Raw genomic sequence first — 21,164 nt, 5'->3', positions numbered from 1 at the left:
TTGTTCGTAAGAGCGTTAAAACGAAGAAACATTCAATTAAGTCGTGCCATGAATTTCCATGATCAGCACAGAATTTCTCTTTACTAATACAAATACATTTCTTCATAGATATTATTAGCGTTGTCACCTATGCAAACAAAAAAAATCTTGCTTCTTAAGGAAACAATTTTCACTGATGAAAGTCTGAAAATAAAAGCCAGATAAGTTAAGTCAAAGTGGACACTTTTTGTTAAAATTTTCCTTGTGCTTTTGACCTTTTCTTGTGCTATTGTTCTAGAGCTGAACGGAACGTTTAACCAACTAATTAGTTTCTCAAACACTACATAATTTATTGTACAAATAATATAATGAAATTGCATTGTCACTTTCTTTGTAGGAGGAAGGTGACACAATGAAGCTCTTTCTGCTGTCCATTTTATCCGTGTTGATCCCTTCATCGCATTCCCAGTTTAATACTTTGGATGCGATTAAGGTTCGCAGTGATATTTCTCTGCCAGGGCGCGTTCTCACCAATGAAGATGCCCTTAAATTACTTCAGCGCCAGGCAGAGGTCATATATCAGGTAAACCTGCCACAATATCTTGAGGAACTACGAAAAACGAACGCTGAACTAAAACCCGACTTTACTGATCAGAGCTTTACAGTAGTAGGTTCCTTGGCCACCCTCGATGCTGCCATAACGTTTGCGGAGGGAGTCGAGAACGTCAATGTTATTCGTTCTGACAACGCCGCGGGGTTTACAGCTAAGCCAAATCCGACCAATGACAAGGTGCATACTGGGGTACAGCGCCTGAATGCTGCCCGAAACATCCTCTGGCTCTTAAAAGAGAAACTAAAAAGTGGCGTCGTATCGACAGATGCCTCGCTAATGGACAAACTGAGAGAAGCGCAGACATGGCTTTCTACTCAAACGGGAGGACATCTTGGTCAAGGAATGACATTTGCGTTGGAAAAGGCTGGAGTGATGCAAAAATTACAGGCAAAATGGGGACCTAACTCGGTAAAGTTTCAGAGTTTCTCGGCTGCCGCAGGCAACGGACTTGATTTTCTTATCAACGGTTACAATACGGTTGTGAACTCTTTGGCCCTTAGCCAAGAAGTCAGCACAGCTAATATCCTGGCTGTAACTAGTTCAGTGACGGCCATGGCAGGCGATGTGACCATGGGTGTCGCTCAAGTGCTGTCTACTAGTGCAAAATATCCGCCGCAGCCGGTCCTATTGGTTATGCAGTGGCTGCAACGTTGTACATTGCTTCCTACGCCACAGGAGTTGCTTCGGGATTGACTGGTCAAGAGAATCTTGAAGCCAAGGACTACGTCAAAGCATTTCTGGGTCCCTTGATACCTGATCCAACGTTTGGAACAACGGTAGAAATGATCGATCAGATTGCAAAGGGAAATGTTCTGGAATTCTACCACCTCTATCTGTCACAAAGTCTTCCCGCAGCTCTCGCTATCGGTGGCATGGCGGTTATCGATCGCCTTACTGGGTCCTCCAGCCTTGCAGAATACTTACAAGGTATCAAAATATTAGGATTGATCATATATCAAAAACGCGCAATAGAATTCAGGGAAGAAGTAGCGAAAAACACGGCCAGTACTGTACGAGAGCTTAAACCAAAGCAACTTTTGTACTCATTCCCACATCCGGTAAATCGCGATCGTTATTTGGTTGAGGGCTGGAAGTCCGAAGGCGACATCAAAGAGCAGTTCCAGATCTCTTCTGAGCTTGCCAATGTCCGCTTGTTCATGGCGACATACAACAACGACTTTGCAAAGCCATTTGCCTGCCCTGACAAGGCCCAGCAAGGATTCACATTTTGTCCCGAGGCAGCCCCTCACGGTGACGACAAGTTGATTTTCATGGGAAGTATGAGTGTCAATGAGAAAGTTCTGCTGGATGATAACTGCGAAGCCTACGGCATGGGAGGGAACGACCACTTTGTCTTGAAAGCTGGAGGAGTTGTAAGAAAAGGCGTGAAAATCAACGGTGGGGACGGTAGTGATATCATAGATATAACCAACACCTTCTTTGGAAGCCGCTCGTCTGTCACTGGAGGTGGTCCAGAAAGAGATGTCATCAAGACGGGCCCTGGTGATGACACCATAGTGGTTGACAACGACGAGGTTGAGATAACCAATGGGGACAACACGTTAATCGTGGAAGGAAAAGGAAATGACGAAATCCGCGTAGGAACCGGAGCAGATTTGGTACTTGTAGAGAAATCTGGAGGAAGTATTGTTCTACGTCGTGTTATAGGCAGCAACGAAAACCCAGGGCAGAATAAACTGAAAAGAATCGTGTATAAAGGTGAAGAAAGGGTAAAGGAAGTAAGCGCAAATTCGAACGACCTCATCAGGGGAGGCCCAACTCAGTTTGACCTTCTAACCATGAGGAAGTACAACCCCAACATGCAGACGCAAGGCGAAGAACGGATTCTGCTGATTGAAGAAACAAAGAATATCGATGAATTCATGCAGGAAATCAGCGAGATACGGAGTATCTTCCTTAGGGGGCATGAGTTTGAGGTGACCCCGAATGGTGACATGAGGACCAAAGCGCAGAGAATTGAAGTCAGTGACATCGAACGATTTGAAATGAGCGAAAATACCATCAACATGCTTCTTCTTAAAAGGGGAACTAGCGATTATTACGAGGTGACGGGAGGACCCAAACATGACTTTGTGATTAACCTGGATAGGGCGAAGCCCTTGTTGGCCCAAATGAGCACAGGCGACAATCGCGTTTTGTCTGGCAAGGGAAAAGACAGCTACTCTGTAATTCTTGATGCCGGCGATGATGTCATTTACGACAAGGGAGGCGAAAACATTTTGGCAGTTCTACTTCCGCAAGGAACAACCTTAAACGATGCAACGATTGGACGAAGTGGTAACGGCCAGGGATACAAAATTGAACGGAAGACTCGTCCACGAGATCATAGAATCGAGTTCATCTTCCTCGGCGGTGAAAGCGTTGACGATAATGTGCAGATAATTGTGCAAGACAGCACCGGAAAGCAGATCACATTCAAACCAGTTCCCCAACCAAGCTTAGCAGATGATTTCTTTTCTCAAGATCGTTCTGTCGGTAGCTACTACTACGATAAGTTTGAGTTTTGTCCCGGTGACCAAGATGTCATTGCCATCGTGGAAGGAATTGCTCCGCCGATTGGTGAGACCCTTGCGCCACCTCAGTGCTAACTATGTTTGCAGACGCTGTTTTATGAATGTTTCCAGTAAGTAGCACGTGAAGTTAAATATCAAAACAATAAACTGATAAATAATCAGAAATTGAGTTTCTTTCGATCGTGGAGAACCTTTTGTCGGCTATTATGCCATAGGCTAGACTAAGAGAGAAAATTGAATTGGAAATTGTCAGCTACATAAGAAATGGCATCAAAAACAAGATGTATGTAATCGTTAGTTCAGTGATAACTGATGAATCGAAATATGATAGATGGTACAGAGTACTATGTTAAAGTAACTAAATAATAATAGTTGTTTCGACACTGAAGTACCTTATTATAGGAAATGAACGCTTGTGTTAATTAAGGTATTTAAAATTAACGCGACTTAAATTAACGCGAATCGAAGGAAAAAATACTTTCCAATAAAGGAAATTAATGCGGAAGAGAGGGTGAAATTTGAAAATGAAGAAAATTAATGCGACGTGCACAAAGAAAAACATTTGTTGAGACAACAGGAACAAGTTTATTTCAACACTAGGCGTATAATCGGAGACGGAAACAATGTTCGTGATACTTCGAGCGTTCTTCACAGTTTCAGTGATACCAGTAGATTTCCACCCTGATGAAATGATGCTGTTTCCTAGGAAATTAGAACGTCTGGACAGTATCGAGAAATTGGGGCAGAAATAATGGAAATTAAAGTAGCGGAAATTAACGCTCCACTTGATTAACGGCACTGAAATTAACGTTAACAGAATTAACGCGACTTAAATTAACGCGAAATTTTGAAATTCGCGTTAATTTTATTAAGCGTTAATTTCCTATAATAAGGTAATACTTTGAAGACCTCTATGAAAGTTTCTATTCTATCATGACTGTATTTACAAATAACGTTTGACACATGATGTTCAACCATAAATGATGCTTTGAGTGCACCTCGATAGAACTGTGAAAAATTCCTGAGACTACGTCTCTCTTTCCTCCATAGTTTTCAACTTTCTCTCAATGCAATTAAGTAGTATTTGTTTTATTTGTGTTTCCATCGATAATTCTCATTCGTCCGTTATATTCTCTTGTTCTTTCTCCAAACTAAGTTAAAGGAACTAAGTCGGGGACGGCGCACCTTGAAAAGTTGTTTACAATCCTTGTTTACTTTCGTGGAAAACTCTAATTTTGAGGCATTCCTCAATTTGAAAGTAATTTTGTGCATCGGTAAAATAACTTAGAATACCGTGTCACTGATAGCTCCTTAAAAATATTAAAAAAAATAATTACAAAAAACCCTCAAAGGTCATAGTGCGCAAGCCGGCGGGTAATTCCGATTTCTGTAGCATGAAGCGCCCAGTAGCATTGCTACTCCCTGTAAATTGCATTCTAGCCTATTGCAAGATTATAATTTCTTTACATAGTATTATCATTATTTCAAGAGGGGACTCCTTAACCGGTAGGTGGCTTTTGATAGGCTCAATCGGAATAGATGATAATTTAAATAACAGAAAATAAATTGCAAAAAGGAAACTTTGGGACTTGCACTTTGTTCCTCTATCTCCTAAATCTATCCAACTTTGCCTCATGCAAAGTTTCCTCGATAATCCAGTAGCGAATCCAGACCTTCAGCTAAGTGGGGGTGGGGGGGGAGGGGGGGGGGGGAGGGGCACTTTCATCCAGGCCCTGGAATAAAGAGGGGGCCGGGTCTCGAAAATAACTCTATTTGGCCAAAAATAAGGTGGGGGCACGGGCCCCCCGGGAATTTCCTTAGATCCGCCACTGCAATCAGTTTCATATGAGTTATATCTTCTCGTGGCACGGCAAACTTGACAGGGTGTACTTTAGTTGACAGAATCAGCCCGTGATGAAAAACCGTATGCAAAATCAATTATCGCGACTTGACAATTTTTCTCTGACAACAATGACATGGGTTTCCTTGTTCAAAACATGACTTGCCAACTTTTGATGTTCCACCATACATACGACGGAGCAAATCAAATTTGTCAACGAAAACTTGTTCAGCCAAAGTAAGAAGGACACGAACTTTTCGCAGAAAACTCGTTCGTGTACATTGTAAAAACAGATTCCAATTATTTTCAAGCTTAAGTGTGTTTGCTCAAAATTGTAATACAAAATGCATGCATCAAATATGTTCTCAATTTATTGATTTTAAATTGAAATTTTCATTAACCCCAACTAAAAAAAGAAAGAAATGTCCCGAAAAAGAGTTTCATGTTGAAAAACGATTTTCCCCTAAATTTTCTAAACTCGAAAATGGGGGCTTAACGTCAAAAACCATTATTTCTGATTTCCCGCTATGAACATGAAGATTTATTGTTTTGACTCTCGAGATAACGCTCGAGATAATTATGTGTGAAAAGTGTGACACAAAGTTGACTTGACTCGAGTTTCGGAAATAGATGACAGAGTTTGATAAGATCTCCAAAGTTATTAGTTTTGAAGAAAAGACTTCTGTTGTTCTACGTCAGCGGGCATGTAAAACGCTTTCTTGATTATCAACTGAAAAACTGAAGAAAGTCAACGGCGGTATATTTACATTTATCAGCCTCCAATTGATAATAAAAACACTTGGATAAAATCTGTCAAAATCCATAATAGCAACAGCCCCAAATTAATTCTGACGTAAATGTCATTACCTTTATATCCCGAAGACCGCCAAGGAGAAACTAAACAAACAGTTCATTCAGAGAAAAACAGGACGGTCACGATATGTTCTCACTTGTCCTTCTTGTTGCGATGATTTCGGCGATAACGACCTCTTGCGTTCATCTCGGACACAACTGCTCTTCGTATTTTACAATGTCGTTCCTGGAAACCCCTCCCAGTGTGGCCGGCATCGGCGCGTTTAAGGCCGAAAGCGAACTTGCGTGTGCTCGTAGATGTTGTTCTCAGAAGGAGTGCACAGAAGCCGTGTTTTTCAATGTTGCTAGGAGGTGCTCTTTGTACAACGCAAAGGAAAAGGTTTTAGAGAAATTCAAGGAGGATTCCGAAGGAGCAAAACCTGAATACGTCCGAATAAAAAAGGTGCGTTAGTCCTTAATTGAATGCCGGTTTTAACTAAACTTAGAAAGTTTTTACTTTTTACATTTAAGGCTGAAGCCTTTTCTTTTCTTACAAACATGTTTATATTCACAAAATTTCGGGTTAGATTTTAAGGAATTAATACTAGCTCCTAATTTCGGTCAACAAGGAAATATGTTCGCGTATAATTTCATCAATCTCTAGGTAGTACTTGCTTTATTGCTATTGAACACAGAGAAAACTGTTTCTCCTCTCCAAAATATTTTGTAACAAATACGTCACCCATAGTTGTAATCAACAAACGTTAAAAAATACTAACAAAAACACAAAAAAGTCTTGTTGTGTGCATTTTTTCTTTCAAGAAAATATACGTGTAGGAAAACAGTAGGCAGATAGAGGTTATTATTTCAACAAGAAAATAAGCTTATGTTAAAGAAGAGAAATCGATTAAATAAATATTGTTCAAACTCATATATGGTCGCTTTTAATAAAGTGTGCCGTATATTTGTCCATTTTAATACGAGAAGTCACATTTTCTTTGTCGCAAGGAAATTGCAGCAACTAATTAATTTGTGGTAGAGTTTGCAATTTTGATTAGTTTTATGAAAACCGAGTGTTGATATCTAATAAAATGTTTTCAAATATCCCGGAAGTCAAGTATTGCGAGGGCATTTAACTCACCGAAACTCTCGTTTCTTTCACCGAAATGCCAGATTTGACATGTACATATTATAATTATGATTAAGCAAGAACGTCGACTTCTTAAAGTTTGATGATATGTTGTATACAGTTTTCGCTAATTTGAGTGAAGGTCCTTACACCGTCAACCGTACGTTTTAATTAAACTTCACTGGAGTACAAGAGAAGTCTTTGATCCAATGCCTTTTTAATCAGAAAATAGTACTAGAAATAGTTGACACTACGGCTGTCCCCACTGTTAAATACTTTTTTTTCTTCACATCCGTTAATACAGTTAATTCTTTCGGTTGATGTTGTGGCTCTTTTATGTACTGAATTGCGGGGAAAATAAAGGTGGTCATAATAAACAGAATAAACAGACGGGTTGACAGATTTCCCAGTTCATATTGGTCTTGTAAGTGATTGACAACCCCGACTGACCATGAAAATTCAATTGTGGACTCAGTTGGCGCCATTTGCTTTCTTGACCGGTATTACTCACGCGAGAGCTGTATTTAGTTGCCTCGTTCCCAGTCACCCGCTCGTATAAATAAGGTCCCTTCTCATGAACCCTTGTTATCGCTTTATCACTCCTTGGCGTGGTTGTTCGAAAGCTGATTAGTACTAATCCAGGATTAAAGTTGATCGAAGTTCTAATTCGTCTCGTATAAAAGTGCTTTTCAATGCCAATTTTTGTGTGAAGTTTGAGTTTAGTCGAAGTCAAAACTGAAGGACAGAAAACATGGAAAACATAAACAGAAAACCACACTGAAAAGTTATAAGATTTGAAACAAAATTAACGTTAATCCTGGATTAGCTTTATCGTGCTTTGAACAACCGGGCCCTTGTTTTTATGTAGGTGAATATTTCAGGAACCATGCAAGGCGGAGGATTCTATGACATTGCTGCCGGAGGAAATACCAAATCAGGTAGCGGAACCAATACCTCCATAGTGGAAATGAATAAGGCGGGATACAAGAAGAATACATGAAAAAAAAAAAATGGAAAAGTTACATTGTGACACAAGGGAGGAGCCAAGGAAAGACTGAGCACAACATCACAACAATAACTAATAAACACAGAACGTTTTTATGAATAGGCCATTTCTGAGTTACCATTTGCCTCCATTTCAAAACGAGTTTACGTGCGAAACCATTCAAATGAAAATGAGTTTTTCCTTCAGATCCATTTTTATGCAAATCAAACTCATTTTCATTTGAATGGTTTTGCACGTAGACTCGTCTTGAAACAGAGGCACAGGGTAACTCGGAAATGGCCTATTGCCACGAAAAATAAACTTCAAGGGAGGGAGAAAGAGAGAGTCAATTCCCAGAATCTACTTGAATCTATGCAGTCATGAATTGTTTGCATTTCAATCTTGAAACAGACTTTGATTGATATACATTAGCGAAAAACTCTGTTTTGGAGAGTAGGGCAGCAGAACAGGTTTTTATATTAATATGTCCCTTAACTGTTGTTTCTTGTAGTTGACCTTCCCCTTCCGAGTGACATAACAGACAAAAACACCAACTGGTCATCTTGCGGCGAAATTCTACGACATAACAGGTTGGTAAATTATGACTTGCTCGTAAAGCTCGTTTGAACACATCAGTACCAGATGAAATGGGTCAGGTTGCGCTTTCACAAAGTCTCACATGAATATATGGCTCGCGACCCTTATGTTTTCTCTTTAGCCCTTTACCTCCTTTAGAATTAGGGACTGGGGGTAGGTCTATCGTGGCGATTTGACCCATAACCGATTGTGTCTAATTACATTAACCGGTACTAATTAAGTTCAAATTCTAAAAACAATCCTTATAATTTAACTGCACGCAGTTTTTCTTTGTTTGGTATTGGGGAGGGAAACAGTCATGGGTGAAGCAAGAATTTAGTCTTACTGTTCACGGTTGTCGTTCGTAATCCTCTCAATCTTCCGGAATCTTAACAATCCATGTTCCATATTGGCTTATTGTGAGCTCGTTGGTGTTTTGCCTCTCTTAGGCTGTTAATGAACCATTATTATCCAACTTTATAAAGGCGATTTTGTACATGATATAAACAACTGTACATATCGTGACGAAGACTTCCCTGTTTTTTTTTTCAGCTCAAACACAAGCGGTTATTACAACCTGACCAATGGTAATTTCACATGGAGAACACACTGTATGATGAAAGGTATTTCTACATGTGGCGGGGGTGCCTGGACACTAGTCATGAGAGTCAATGGCTCACAGGTACTTCATTAATATCCACGCCATGAATTAAACTGCTCCCATGAACATGTCATGTAAATATAGATACGGATTAGTAAGAAGATATTGTCTGGTAATAAGATCAACTAGCTTTCATGCCCAGCTTGGTCTGTAATCGTCAGAGATATTAACAAAATCAGACGACTCCGATGCGCGAGCCTGATTTGTTAGCAGCATTTCTAGTCGCTTCATTATACAGAAGCTAAGATCAAAAGCCGGCATCACTCAGGGCTCGGAGACAGGCCTTGCAGTTTTCATTATAGTGTTTTATTTCCGTTCCAGGATACATTCAGGTATAATTCCACAGAATGGAGCAAGACAGCAACGGCAAATAAACGAAGGGAAACAAAGCTCCTGGGATACTGGCTGAGTCCTTTCAACAAAATCTGCGTCCAACTAAGGTTTCCTCAATTTAATGACACAAAGACAGCCCTGGTACTAAACCACGCAGCACCATCACTTCATTCAGTCCTGCTCCAGGGGGGCAACCTCAGTAAGACGGAGGCTGTGTCATCCATAACAGAGGATCCCTGGACTCCAAATACTCCGGGCAGTTCCTGTTTGGAGAAGGGCCTCAATATGATAGTATCTAATAACATCACCACCATCAAATTACGAATCGGCGTGGTTTCCCAGGCAACACTTTGTCCACCTCCATCACCGGTTTTTGCACGTGGCGTGGGATTTGATTGGTTGATGCGTTTCCCAGATAACATAACATGTGGTGAAATATACTCAGATCATTCTGGGCCGAGGGTATTCCCAGCCTTTTGTAGAATTTATATTCAGTAGCTATGTGGTGAATTTAGTCTCCTACGAGGACGCTCTTTACGTAAGGCTCACGAGGCCATCTAGTCCTTCCTAAAAGATCTGTGTAGGAGCGTAGTGTAAATTCAGGTTTGTTTTATGTAGAAAGTTGTAGAATCATTTTTGCTGAAACGGTCAGGCGCGCCAGCCGCGGAAGACTGGGCACGGTATGACCACGTGTGTCGAAAGAGATATACCATGTGCTTGAAGACAGCGAGGGTAAAAAATTAAGTAATTAACCAGTAGTTGGAAATTAAAAAAATCTAGAAATCGTGTGAATATCCAACAAAAAAGATTCATAGTACTTTTGTTTTGATAGAGCCTCTTGAAGATGAAATTCATCATAAATAAGCGTGCTTTTTAACATTACTAACGATCATACTGAGCTAGTCACTGCTAGTTGTAATAAAGTAAAAAAAGATAAATTAAAGAACTGTTTTTTTTTTTGTAAATAAAATTTCTTGACTTCGACGGTAAGAGTAAACAAATAAGCAATTTAAGCCTTCAAAAACAAACTGTCTCTATTATACGCCATTCGAGCATCATGAAGACCCCAGTAGGTGTCCAAAAATTGATTTGCTCGAGTTATTTAACGTGCAATACTTATGTATTGACTAAATATTAACCTTTTCTCCGACTATTAATCTTAAGGATGGAAATAAATTTTATATCAAATCAGTTTTATAAACGTTTATTCATATAATCCACGCTATGACTGGCTGCATAACCCCATTTTCGATCACCTTATGTAATTACAAGTATGATGTCACGTAACACTCTGTAAGCTTAATTTCATAAAAGAAATGAATCCGAATGTCGATGAATTTATAATTAAATTGTCGATCAATTTATAATTATCACTAAATTAGGCAATAACGTCTTAGGGTCAAATATCAGAGAAAGCACGTCGCGGAAGTCCTTTCAGCTTACGATTTTCAAACATTTCCGCATCATATCAGACGATTGTCCGAAGATCGTTAAGCGTTTTTCAAAGATCAACGAACTTAACGAAAGGTTCTGATCATTTCCAAAGACAGTTCGAAGATTTCCTACGATTTACGAACGTCCTTCAACAAATTCAATTTATCATCAATTGACTTATTTATAAGGGATTATAGTATTACTATAATTAAATAATTCCTCGTTCGGGTTCATACCACGTGACCAAGAAACAACCAATAAGAGCAAGTATTTGATGGAATCAAACACCAGTTATGTAATAAGGAAACTCAAGGCCTTCTCTCGTAAATAAACATTTCATTTCTCCTGGAAACATGGCCGTGACGATTCGCCTCAGCATCATTTTTCTTGCTTCTGTTTCTTGCGTCCATCTACGTAAACTCTGCTCTTCATACTTCACAATTTCGTACCTGAAACAAGCGCGTGAAGATTCCGATAAAATTGCCGAATTCAATGCTGAAACTGAGCTAACTTGCGCCTTACGATGCAACACAAGAGACAACTGTGGTGAAGCAACCTTTTACAGGGACTCTAATAAATGCTTTTTGTATCAAAAGAAAGCCAAAGGTTCCACTGAGCCTTACGCGGGCGACGATAACACAAGATCAAGAATTGTGACTATGAGCAAGGTAAGAAATGCACTTAAGCCAAGCTTTCTTTATCGGGAGGTGCTTTATTTTTGCTCTGAGTTGTTTTACAGAGAAAGGTCTCAGAAAAGGTATACGTAAAGCTCTTAATTTCAAACATGTATTTTTTTTATCTTTTCTGTCAATTGTGAATGCAGTCAAATTACTCAGTCTTTGAAGACAATTGCAACAGTGCAGTTTTGATGTTTCTTATCTCACTCACAATTGTACAGTCAATCAGGAAACAAAAAGCGACTACCAGATGCGCGTTTTTGCTTTCGAGGATAACATCTTCCTTTGTATTTAAAAGCGCGTCGTTCGAACATGTATATCACATAATTCTTTTACCTTCATAAAAATTTTGGAAAACAAGGCTTACTTTCATTTTTCGTGAGTTGCGTGAGCAATTATATCCTTCTCTGTCACTTTTATTGTCAGCTGGAGTTTTTAAAAGAACACAAAGAAAAAATTCATGCTAATTTTCTTTAAACGATTATGGGCCATGAAATGATCTCTGTTTAAATAAATTGTCATTTGCCTTTAAAGGTTTGCACAGTTCAACGGTGCTGTCAAATGAAAACACATTTAAAAGCTGCTATCACACTCTTCCATCAAAAAAACGGAAATTACATTAGGAGACCTCGATTGTGAAACAAATACAGAAATATGGCCGTATTTCTAGCATTCATCAAGTTCCAAAAATGTAATTTTTTAATATTATCATTTGCGTTTGGAATGTTCAAAAATTGTTATTTAAGCGACACACATTGTTCCATGATATATAGTGTAGCTAACTCGGCATAACCATTTCTAGAATGTTTACAGAACGACTGAAGTTTACAAGAACGTTTCAATAGACTCTTAAAGAGAGCACAAGTACAAAACTGAAAGTGGTTCCCACATTCATTTTTATAAGATATTGAGAAAACCCAGCATAAAAAGTACTGCTCACTGAACAGCTTTCGCTTGAACAGTCACACATTGGGTTTTCATGCACTGGCGGAAAAATATAAATCACATGAGACCCGCTAGTGTGAAGGTTAACACATAAAAAGAAGACTGAAAGATAACATATTCACCTTCTTTAATGCCGTAATACACCAAATATTACTAATAAGGAGCGCACATATGGTTGTTAGCAATAAAGCAAAATCGGCTTTCTAGGGTTTGATAGGCTTGATTAAAGGTTAAAACTTGCGCCAAGCAAGTATTCTTTAACTTTCAGGTATTACGTGTTTATAAGAGAACAATATTCAATCAGTCCTGTTTGTTCCCCCAGAAAGAAGCGACAATAGGATTGTAGGCATTCATTGTATTTCTGTGAAATAATCAGGTATGAAATAATAAAGCTAAACAACAGATGTGTTCTCCTAAAAGGTGTCCATTAATCCGCTGAACGAGAGTTCGGGAGGCTGCACTTCTAATGATGACAAAAACCAAGACAGTATCGATGACGTCAGAGATGACGGTGATGATGATGATGATGATGATGATGATGATGATGATGATGACGGCTCTGATGACTCTGATGATTCTCGTCAACTCTTTCACCCAGCGACTGAAGAAAACGTAACTAATTATAAGGGAGCTTCATGTAGCGACATTCTACGACAAAATAGGTACGTTTATTCATAACTAAGGTAATTCACTGTACAACCAAATAAATAAATTCTCTCGCTGTGACAAACTTACGGTGTCCTTGAATTTAATAAGTAATACGGGTAACATTTTTTTTTCAACTTGTGTCACAACATTGTTACCTCCAATTTGTAAAGTGTTTGCGCATTTAACCTTATTACCTTCCGTGTTTCAAGTGGTTCTACTTTGTGCAACATTTTGCCGCAGCTTGCAATAGGTAATGCACGCAGCAACACTTTAAAACTTGAAATGCAAAAATGTTGCGAGACAAAAAAGATAAAGTCTGTGCCCGAGCCAAGTGGCCCATATATATACAGTCGGAGCTTATCCCGGTTTCCATAGCATTAAGCGACCAGGAGTATTTCTCCCCTCCCCCCCCCCCCCATTTATACACCTTGGTGGAGAGAGGCACTATGAGAGTAAAGTGTTTTGCCCAAGAACACGACGCAGCGCCCCGGCCAGGGCTCGAACCCGGGCCGTTCGACGCGGAGTCGAGTGCGCTAACCATTAGGCCACTGCGCCTCTCACTGTTGTGTTGCGAGACAAGTCTAAAGAAAATGTTGCCCGTATAACTGGGCCTTTAGGGACTTTAGACAAACGGCTCATAAGACTTTTCCTTTCAATTCAGCTCAAGCGAAAATGGTTTTTACAACATAACAGTCGGTAACATCACTTGGAAGACATGGTGTAGAATGACTGGCATTCCCAACTGTGGAGGTGGAGCCTGGACACTAGTGATGAGTATCAATGGTTCAAAGGTATGACATTCCATGGTAAGCACATCCTCGGAGACCCAGGGGCAGTTAGTGGGAGGTGAAACGAAGTAATAAACCGGGCAGAAATCGCTACGAGTCTCCGAGGATGTGGTCAGTATTGATTGATTTTGCGACGGATTTTATTTAATTGGTTTTCTTTTACAGACGAATTCTTAAAGGCGGGGGTATACTCGAATTTGAATTGAAAGTTAAGAGGTTTAGAGAAGGGATTGAAGAAAACAAATTTGAAACACCACCAGTCAGTTGACCCCCACGAAAGAGCACTCCAGGTTGTCAGGGGGACTAACTGGTGTCTGTCTATCAATTTTTAACTTCAAATTTTAATTTTAAAATCACATTAAATCTCCTCCAAAACATCCCCAAAATTCACCCAAAAATTTACAAAACATAGATTCGTGTTTTGAGCATAGGATTTGTGGATTGCTTGAAACGCGAACAAAATATTCGCATAAAGCCCAAGTTAAGCGGTGGATAAAAGCCTCAGGTGTACCCTCATTTTAATACGGACACCAAGGGGTCCGTATTATGAAGGTGTTCGTATAATAAAGGCAGTTTTTATATGGATTTAAGTCTTTATCCCTGTCTGTAATTGGGAAGTGCCCGTATTATACAGGTCTCCGTAAAGACAGGCTCGACTGTACAGTCGAGCTTCTCCTTACGGACAACCTCAATAATACGGACGCCCTTCCCTGTCCCTTTGGTGTCCGTATTAAAGAGGTTCGCCTGTAGCCATATATTTCCTTGTCAAAAAGATATTTTATAAGGAATTGAACATGATGAAATTGTAAAAGTAGCCAGCTGTTTCTGTAATGAAACTAGCCTTTTCTAGCGTCATGTTCGCCATCTTGGATTAAAAAAACACAGAGGGCTTTCGTCCCATCCTTATTCGTTTTGCGATGGTGGTGAGATACATGAACAAAATTGTCCAGCGCTCGCCTACCAAAAACTTCTACACTGCAGGGTAGAATAGAAAAAACTGTTTTCCCTTGCTAGTGGCCATGGTAACACATGATTTTCTTTAATTCTCCACTGGTTGGCCGCCATTCCATACCAAAAAAAAAAAAACATTTTACTATTTTACAGGTCCTTGTTGTCATACAAACTTGTTTAAGGTAAACGACTGCGTTCGAGGCTAGTGGACTACCAGGCGAGCGCTTATCTCTGGCTGCATTAGCATGAAGCGATTAGGAGTATTGCTACTCCTCCTGAATGGGATGCTAGTTCTTCGTAGGGTTACCTTAATTCACTGATATCCATTGTACATGCGAAAGAACAGTTCTAGAGTATTGCGCGCCGGCTTTTCACCATAGCCTTCCCGCTTACCTAAGCGACGATATAGAACGCGTACAGAAACGCGCGCTATTTATTATCGATCCACAAGCATCATATCAGGATATCCTATCAAGTTGCAATATAAGCACCCTAAAGGAACGACGTTCTATCCTGTGCAAGAAACTCTTTAATAAGATTATGCTCGATAGTAGCCACAAATTACATAAGTACATACCACAGGAAAATGTAAATATGAATAACCTCAGAAGTCAACGTCAGTTTCAAGCATGTAAGGCTCGAACAAATCGTTTTAAACATAGTTTCTTTCCTTCTATGTCAAATTTTTAATATAGTTATAATAGATTTTAATAGTTGTATTTTTAATATAGTTATAATAGATTTTAATAGTTGTATTTTTAATAATTTATCTCTGTAAATTTTTACGCAATTCAGTTTTTAGACTGTCATGTAAGAATATCAACAAACTATCTATCTATCTATCTATCTATCTATCTATCTATCTATCTATCTATCTATCTATCTATCTATCTATCTATCTATCTATCTATCTATCTATCTATCTATACACCTGACGGAAGTGAGGCACTGCAAGATTAAAGTATTATGAATGCCCTAGAACACAACACAATGACCCCGACCATGGCTTCAGGCTGTATTGATTAATCCGTCAGTACAGCGCATTAAGTATCAGACCATCGCGCCTGCCAATTATTCAAGCCGTATCTAACAATAATTTTCTCACTTTTTAGAAAACTTTCTCTTATGACTCCCATCAATGGGCTAGTAAAACCTCCTATCAAACAGCTTACCAAAAGCAAGAAACCAAACTTCCTGGATACTGGCTTAGTTCGTTCACCAGAATCTGCGTTTGGATAAAGTTTCCATCTAAGGACGAAAAGGCCTTCATTCTGCTGAACTACACAGCAAAATCACTTTACTTAGCCTTCCACGAAGGAAATAAAAAGACGTCGTGGCCAGCAGATTTTTCCGTCATGAAACAATTTCCATGGACACCGTCTAGTATAGACACAAGTTGTTTTGTACAGGGCTTCAACTTGACTGCAGCACACCCATGGATGACGATCAGATCACGTGTAGGAGTGCAGTCCCAGTCTCAGCGGTGTGCCCCACCATATTTGGTGCGTGGCGTTGGTATTGCCTATCAGCTGTACCACCCGAGAATTCCTGAAATTAGTTGCGGAGAAGTAATAAGCCATCCAGGAACTAAACCAGAAACTCATGCAGCTTTCTGTAGAATCTTCATTCAGTAAAGTTAGTAGTTAGAAGCTAGTATAGCTACCATTCGTAAAAAGTAAGCACTATGCTCAAAGTCGGACTTTCTGCGTCAACAGTTGTATTTTAATCTTCCATTCATGGTTTAACAGTGCGCATTCTGCGCAATTTTGAAAATTGTAGTTTATAGTTTCAAACATTGCTTTGCGTCTCTTTGTATCTTTTTGACTGTTTAAACTTTTGTCCATATGGAAATATTGTAAATATATAACACTGATTTCAGAAATACTTCTAAGCTACCTTGCACTAAAGTTTAAAAAAAAGCACGGCATTTTTTAAATTTTCAAAAAGCAATGAAATTTTGTTAGAGCAAATAATGTGTTCAAACGCACCTGTTCTTGTAATTGAGCACCAAGTAAATACCAATATTATTTTGTTTGGTAATTCAGCGTTTGCCTTGTTCATAGAAAATACTGATGCTTATCACAGTTTAAAAACAAAATTTGTGTAGGTACGCGCTATATAACTGGATTTACTACCATAATACATACTTATTGGTGACAATTATACGTCGCAACGCTTTAATTAGAGGTCGTAAGATTATTTGAGGTCGTACTTCTGCTAATGACAAAATTGAAGATAACGCAGCTGACTCTGTTAAAGATAAAAAGGAATACCAATGATGATGACGATGATTATTCCAGGAATACAACACGGTGTTCTTTGTTGTCAAAGGAAACAAATACAGAGAGATCTTGCAGCGATAATCTACAACAAAAAAATTTGACCAGGTTTCTTTATAGCGATATATTTTAATTACTATCTTTCTTTCGTTAAGATGTCACGCGAATTTAGCTAAACTTTCCTTACCATAACCATATATTTTCATTAACAAAAAATGATCACCTTTGTGATCGGTCGTTCTAAACAAACACAGACAGCTGACGGTCCTGACGTGTTTTATTCTTAGGAAGAGGTCATTACACTCGCTCGTCCCGGACTCCCAAAAGGCGGTCGCGCAAGAATTCGGCGGGTACGGAAAATCGAGGATTCAACCAAATTTGTTTTTTTCGACAAAATACTTCGAATTAAAAGAAATGGGAGGTTAGGTGTACTTGAAATTAAATGATAACCTCCATGGCAGAAGTGAATAAAAAGGCAGAATGCAGACTGAATATTTGTGTAATTGGAGGATTTTTACTTTTACGACGGTATGACGTCATCGCTTTTGTTGGTAAAAAGTCGAAATTTGTTTGTTTGTCGTGTATGACTGATTATTTTTCGTGAATCGAACCACCAATTTGAAACTAGGCACAGGCATATAGTCATGTGATGTTTTGTTTGTCTTTGAGATCCACCATCTTCACTGACCTCCTTCGCGGGCGCATTTTGTGCTCGTCTTCATTGTATCGGAGTGTGCTTGAAAAGATTCGAGTAACATCGGTAAAGTTCGACAGATTACTAGCTGGTATAGTTAGATTTCTGCAACCTCGTTGAACAAGGAAACTTGTCATTCTTGTCATGGACAAGCTTGTCAAGTCGCGACAATTGATTCTGCGTTAAAACACGGGCTGATCCTGAAAAGGAAAACCTGAACACGAGAAAATAAAACTTGTCGAAGAAACTTTTCATGTGGCAAAATTAGACACATTTAGGGGAAAGAGAAACATACCGTTGTATTTGCAGTATGTAGTAAAATGGTTTTGCAAATCGCCGACGTATTCTTTACGTTTTTGCTATTTATTTTCTGTTATTTTCCTAATCAACTCTACCGATTGGGCCAATCAGAAGAATATTCCAGGCTAAGGAGTCCCTTGTTGAAACAATTATAATACTATACAAAGAATTTATCATCTTGCAATAGGCGTCTCCAGTCGTCTCTTATGAGGAAATTATAAGACGCGAAAAATGGGGACTCGGGGACAAATCAGAGGCTAGAATGCAATCTACGGGGAGTAGCAATGCTACCGGGCGAGAGCTAATCAAAGAAAAACAAAATCCATTTTTGGTGCAAAATCGTTGCTTAAACAGGCCAGTCCAAATTTTGGCCTATGTGCATGCACCAAAGTGAAATATTGCACATTTTTACACAGAATCTTTATCAAAATGTTGCTGAAGTGTAAAAAAGTGCTTCTTTAGCAAAGTTGAGGTAAATTCAAGACCATAGAACCAAAATTTCAGTTTAGCGGTTAAAAAAATTCCTTACTAACTCTCTGCGACCCGGCCTGACCAATCGATGAAACCGATAATCGATGATAATCGATACCAATCGATAATAATCGATGCCAATTAATCGATTGATATTGGAAATCGATGATCAATCGATGACGGAAAATTATGTGACTTTTAATTTCATCGATTTTCATCGACTGTCATCGATTTTCATCGATTATCATCGATTATCATCGATCGTTTTTTATTTGGTTTGATTCAATATGGGTGTTATTACATCAACTCAGTGGCTCTTAAAAGCGATCAATACCTCATTTATTCATTTTCGTGATATACTGTTATGTCTGTTATGCAGCAAAAACAACGTTATTAAGAAAAGGGGCAAACCTATACACTAGCGTATAGGTTACTTGAGAAGATGGTAGCCTTTGACTACGCCGTTGCTTTATCCCCGGCTTTATCCGCTTCTTCAGACATTGTGCACTCAGCTCACGATCAGTAGTTTTAGGATTGCGAAATTCTATTTCCGGATTTCCTGTAGAATTATCCTGGGGATGCCTCTCTCCTCCGCAGAGGCCTCTTTCGTGGGGGAAGGCGAAAAAACACGGGGGGAGGAAGGCGAAAACACGAAAAATGAAAAATAGGGGGAGCGCGGGGAACGACGGGAAGGGCGAAGGTGCCCCGCGCGCTTTCGTTTCGATTCTCTCCAGGCTCCGCGCGCTTACTTTTTACCTCTCCCCGTTCCCTTACTTTTCACCTCTCCCCGTTCCTCTCCCTACTATTTCCCAGCCCGAAACACGAAAGAGACCTCTGTGGAGGAGAGAGTGGGGATGCCCAAGTACGCCGCAAGATATCGATAATAATCGATGATAATCGATGAAAATCGATAGCAATCGATGACAATCGATGTAATTATGGAAATTTCATTTGTGACTACCGATTGGTCATCGATTGGCCGATGCCAATCGATATCAATTAACTAACAATCATCGATTAATATCGATTGATTGATTGATTTCCGATCATCGATTTTCATCGATTGGTCAGGCCGGGCTGCGAGTACTGGCAAAGTACACATTTCCAGTGATAATTTATTTTTCAAACATAGGAATTGATCTTTTTTCGTTTTACAGAAAAAAAACTTGTTCGCTACATCCAAAGCCGCCATGTCTGTTTTCGCTTTATAATGCAAATTAGGCACGTGATTTCTGAGAAAGTAAATAAGCTTTTAATCGACAAATTTCAGCTGATTTCTTATTATGTCTGATTTCAAAACAAGAAAACGTCTTGGGTAGCTAACAAGTCAAGCAATCGGAGCAACCTTTTCAATCTAACCTAAAGGTGAAATCATTATTCCATAATTTCGTTCTCAAATGTCATTTGGCGCAGATAGCTCACTATTTCGACGAGCCGATTTTCCAAGAAACGGAATCATTTTAATGTTTGCCCCTGGCAGAAAACGTGGCTAATTTGCATTATTATATGGTAACCATCATGGCGGCTGTTGTGAATATAGCCTATTGTGTTTCGATCGATAATTCTGATTCTCCCGTCATCTTATCTTGTTCTTTCTCGAGACTAAGGCCCTGTTTATACGTCGAATTTAATTCAGACGAATTTAATTCAAATTAAATTCGTCGATTATTCGACGTTAATTGCCGCCTGATTTAGACGTCGAATATAATTCAACCGAATTTAATCTTTCACCCGAGTCTTCAGCACTTCTGACCAGTGATGGGGATAATTGACATAATTCCCGCAAAAACTAACGGGAGATCGCGAAATTTTTTCGGAGCGCGCAGATTTAACCAAAACAACCTGGCGAGGTTTACGAAGGCATTATTGCTGGAGAAAATATCCAGAGAAAGACAGCAGAGAAGGCAGCTGCGACGTCGAATGTTGACACTGGTAGTGATGAAGAAAATGTTTCTTGCGCGAGTTTGTTTATCGATTTGTCTGCTGTTACAATTACAAGATGAAGATGTTCAGCGTCACCGGAGTTGTCGTCGCAGTATCAGAAATACATGATGGTGGGAATTGGTCTGGGCGACATATGATGAAGGAAGATTCGAGAAAGCGTTTCGAGTGTCAAGAAAAACATTCAACTTTATTTTAAAGAACATTCGACCCGACATTGAGAAAAAAACCGTGACAGAAACTCCCCCAGGGCACACTGCAAACAGTAACCAACACTTTTGTTTGCCTCCCACCCCACCGTTTCTTCGTTTTCTTTAGCAATCGAACATTCCAACCGAACACACACGCTTCTCCCACAAGCTATGCATGAATATTTTGTGGTCCGTGTTGCAATTTATGCAAGCGGACGGCATTTTTTCCCTCCACAACCGACGACATACTTCAACAACGTGCGAAAAACGCGAGAAGACGCCTGTGCGCATGCGACATGAACGAAACTTTCCACGAATCTACCACGGGCTCAATGGGGATACATTATGATAATGTATGCATTTAATTCGATGCGTCTGTTGTGCGACGTCTAAACTGAAGACG

The 21,164-nt window shown here is 39.5% G+C and overlaps 2 protein-coding genes across 2 annotated transcripts; both read left to right on the top strand.

Annotated features, from left to right (window-relative positions):
• Positions 1–5,719: 5,719 nt before the first annotated feature.
• LOC144645601 (uncharacterized) lies at positions 5,720–10,703 on the top strand. The gene is made up of 5 exons (XM_078505171.1): positions 5,720–6,221; positions 7,756–7,825; positions 8,384–8,462; positions 9,001–9,130; positions 9,431–10,703. The coding sequence occupies exons 1-5, from the start codon at positions 5,907–5,909 to the stop codon at positions 9,938–9,940; spliced, it is 1,104 nt and encodes a 367-aa protein (XP_078361297.1). The 5' UTR covers positions 5,720–5,906; the 3' UTR covers positions 9,941–10,703.
• Positions 10,704–11,229: 526 nt separating this feature from the next.
• LOC144645810 (uncharacterized) lies at positions 11,230–16,743 on the top strand. Its single transcript, XM_078505349.1, has 4 exons — positions 11,230–11,544; positions 12,919–13,160; positions 13,808–13,937; positions 15,998–16,743. The coding sequence occupies exons 1-4, from the start codon at positions 11,230–11,232 to the stop codon at positions 16,517–16,519; spliced, it is 1,209 nt and encodes a 402-aa protein (XP_078361475.1). The 3' UTR covers positions 16,520–16,743.
• The last annotated feature ends 4,421 nt before the right edge of the window (positions 16,744–21,164 follow it).

This window comes from Oculina patagonica, chromosome 3 (genome assembly GCF_052425735.1).
Source record: "Oculina patagonica isolate OP01 chromosome 3, crgOcupat, whole genome shotgun sequence".
NCBI lineage: Eukaryota > Metazoa > Cnidaria > Anthozoa > Scleractinia > Oculinidae > Oculina > Oculina patagonica.
The sequence above is the reverse complement of the archived record's forward strand: the minus strand, read 5'-3'. Positions and strand labels throughout refer to the sequence as shown.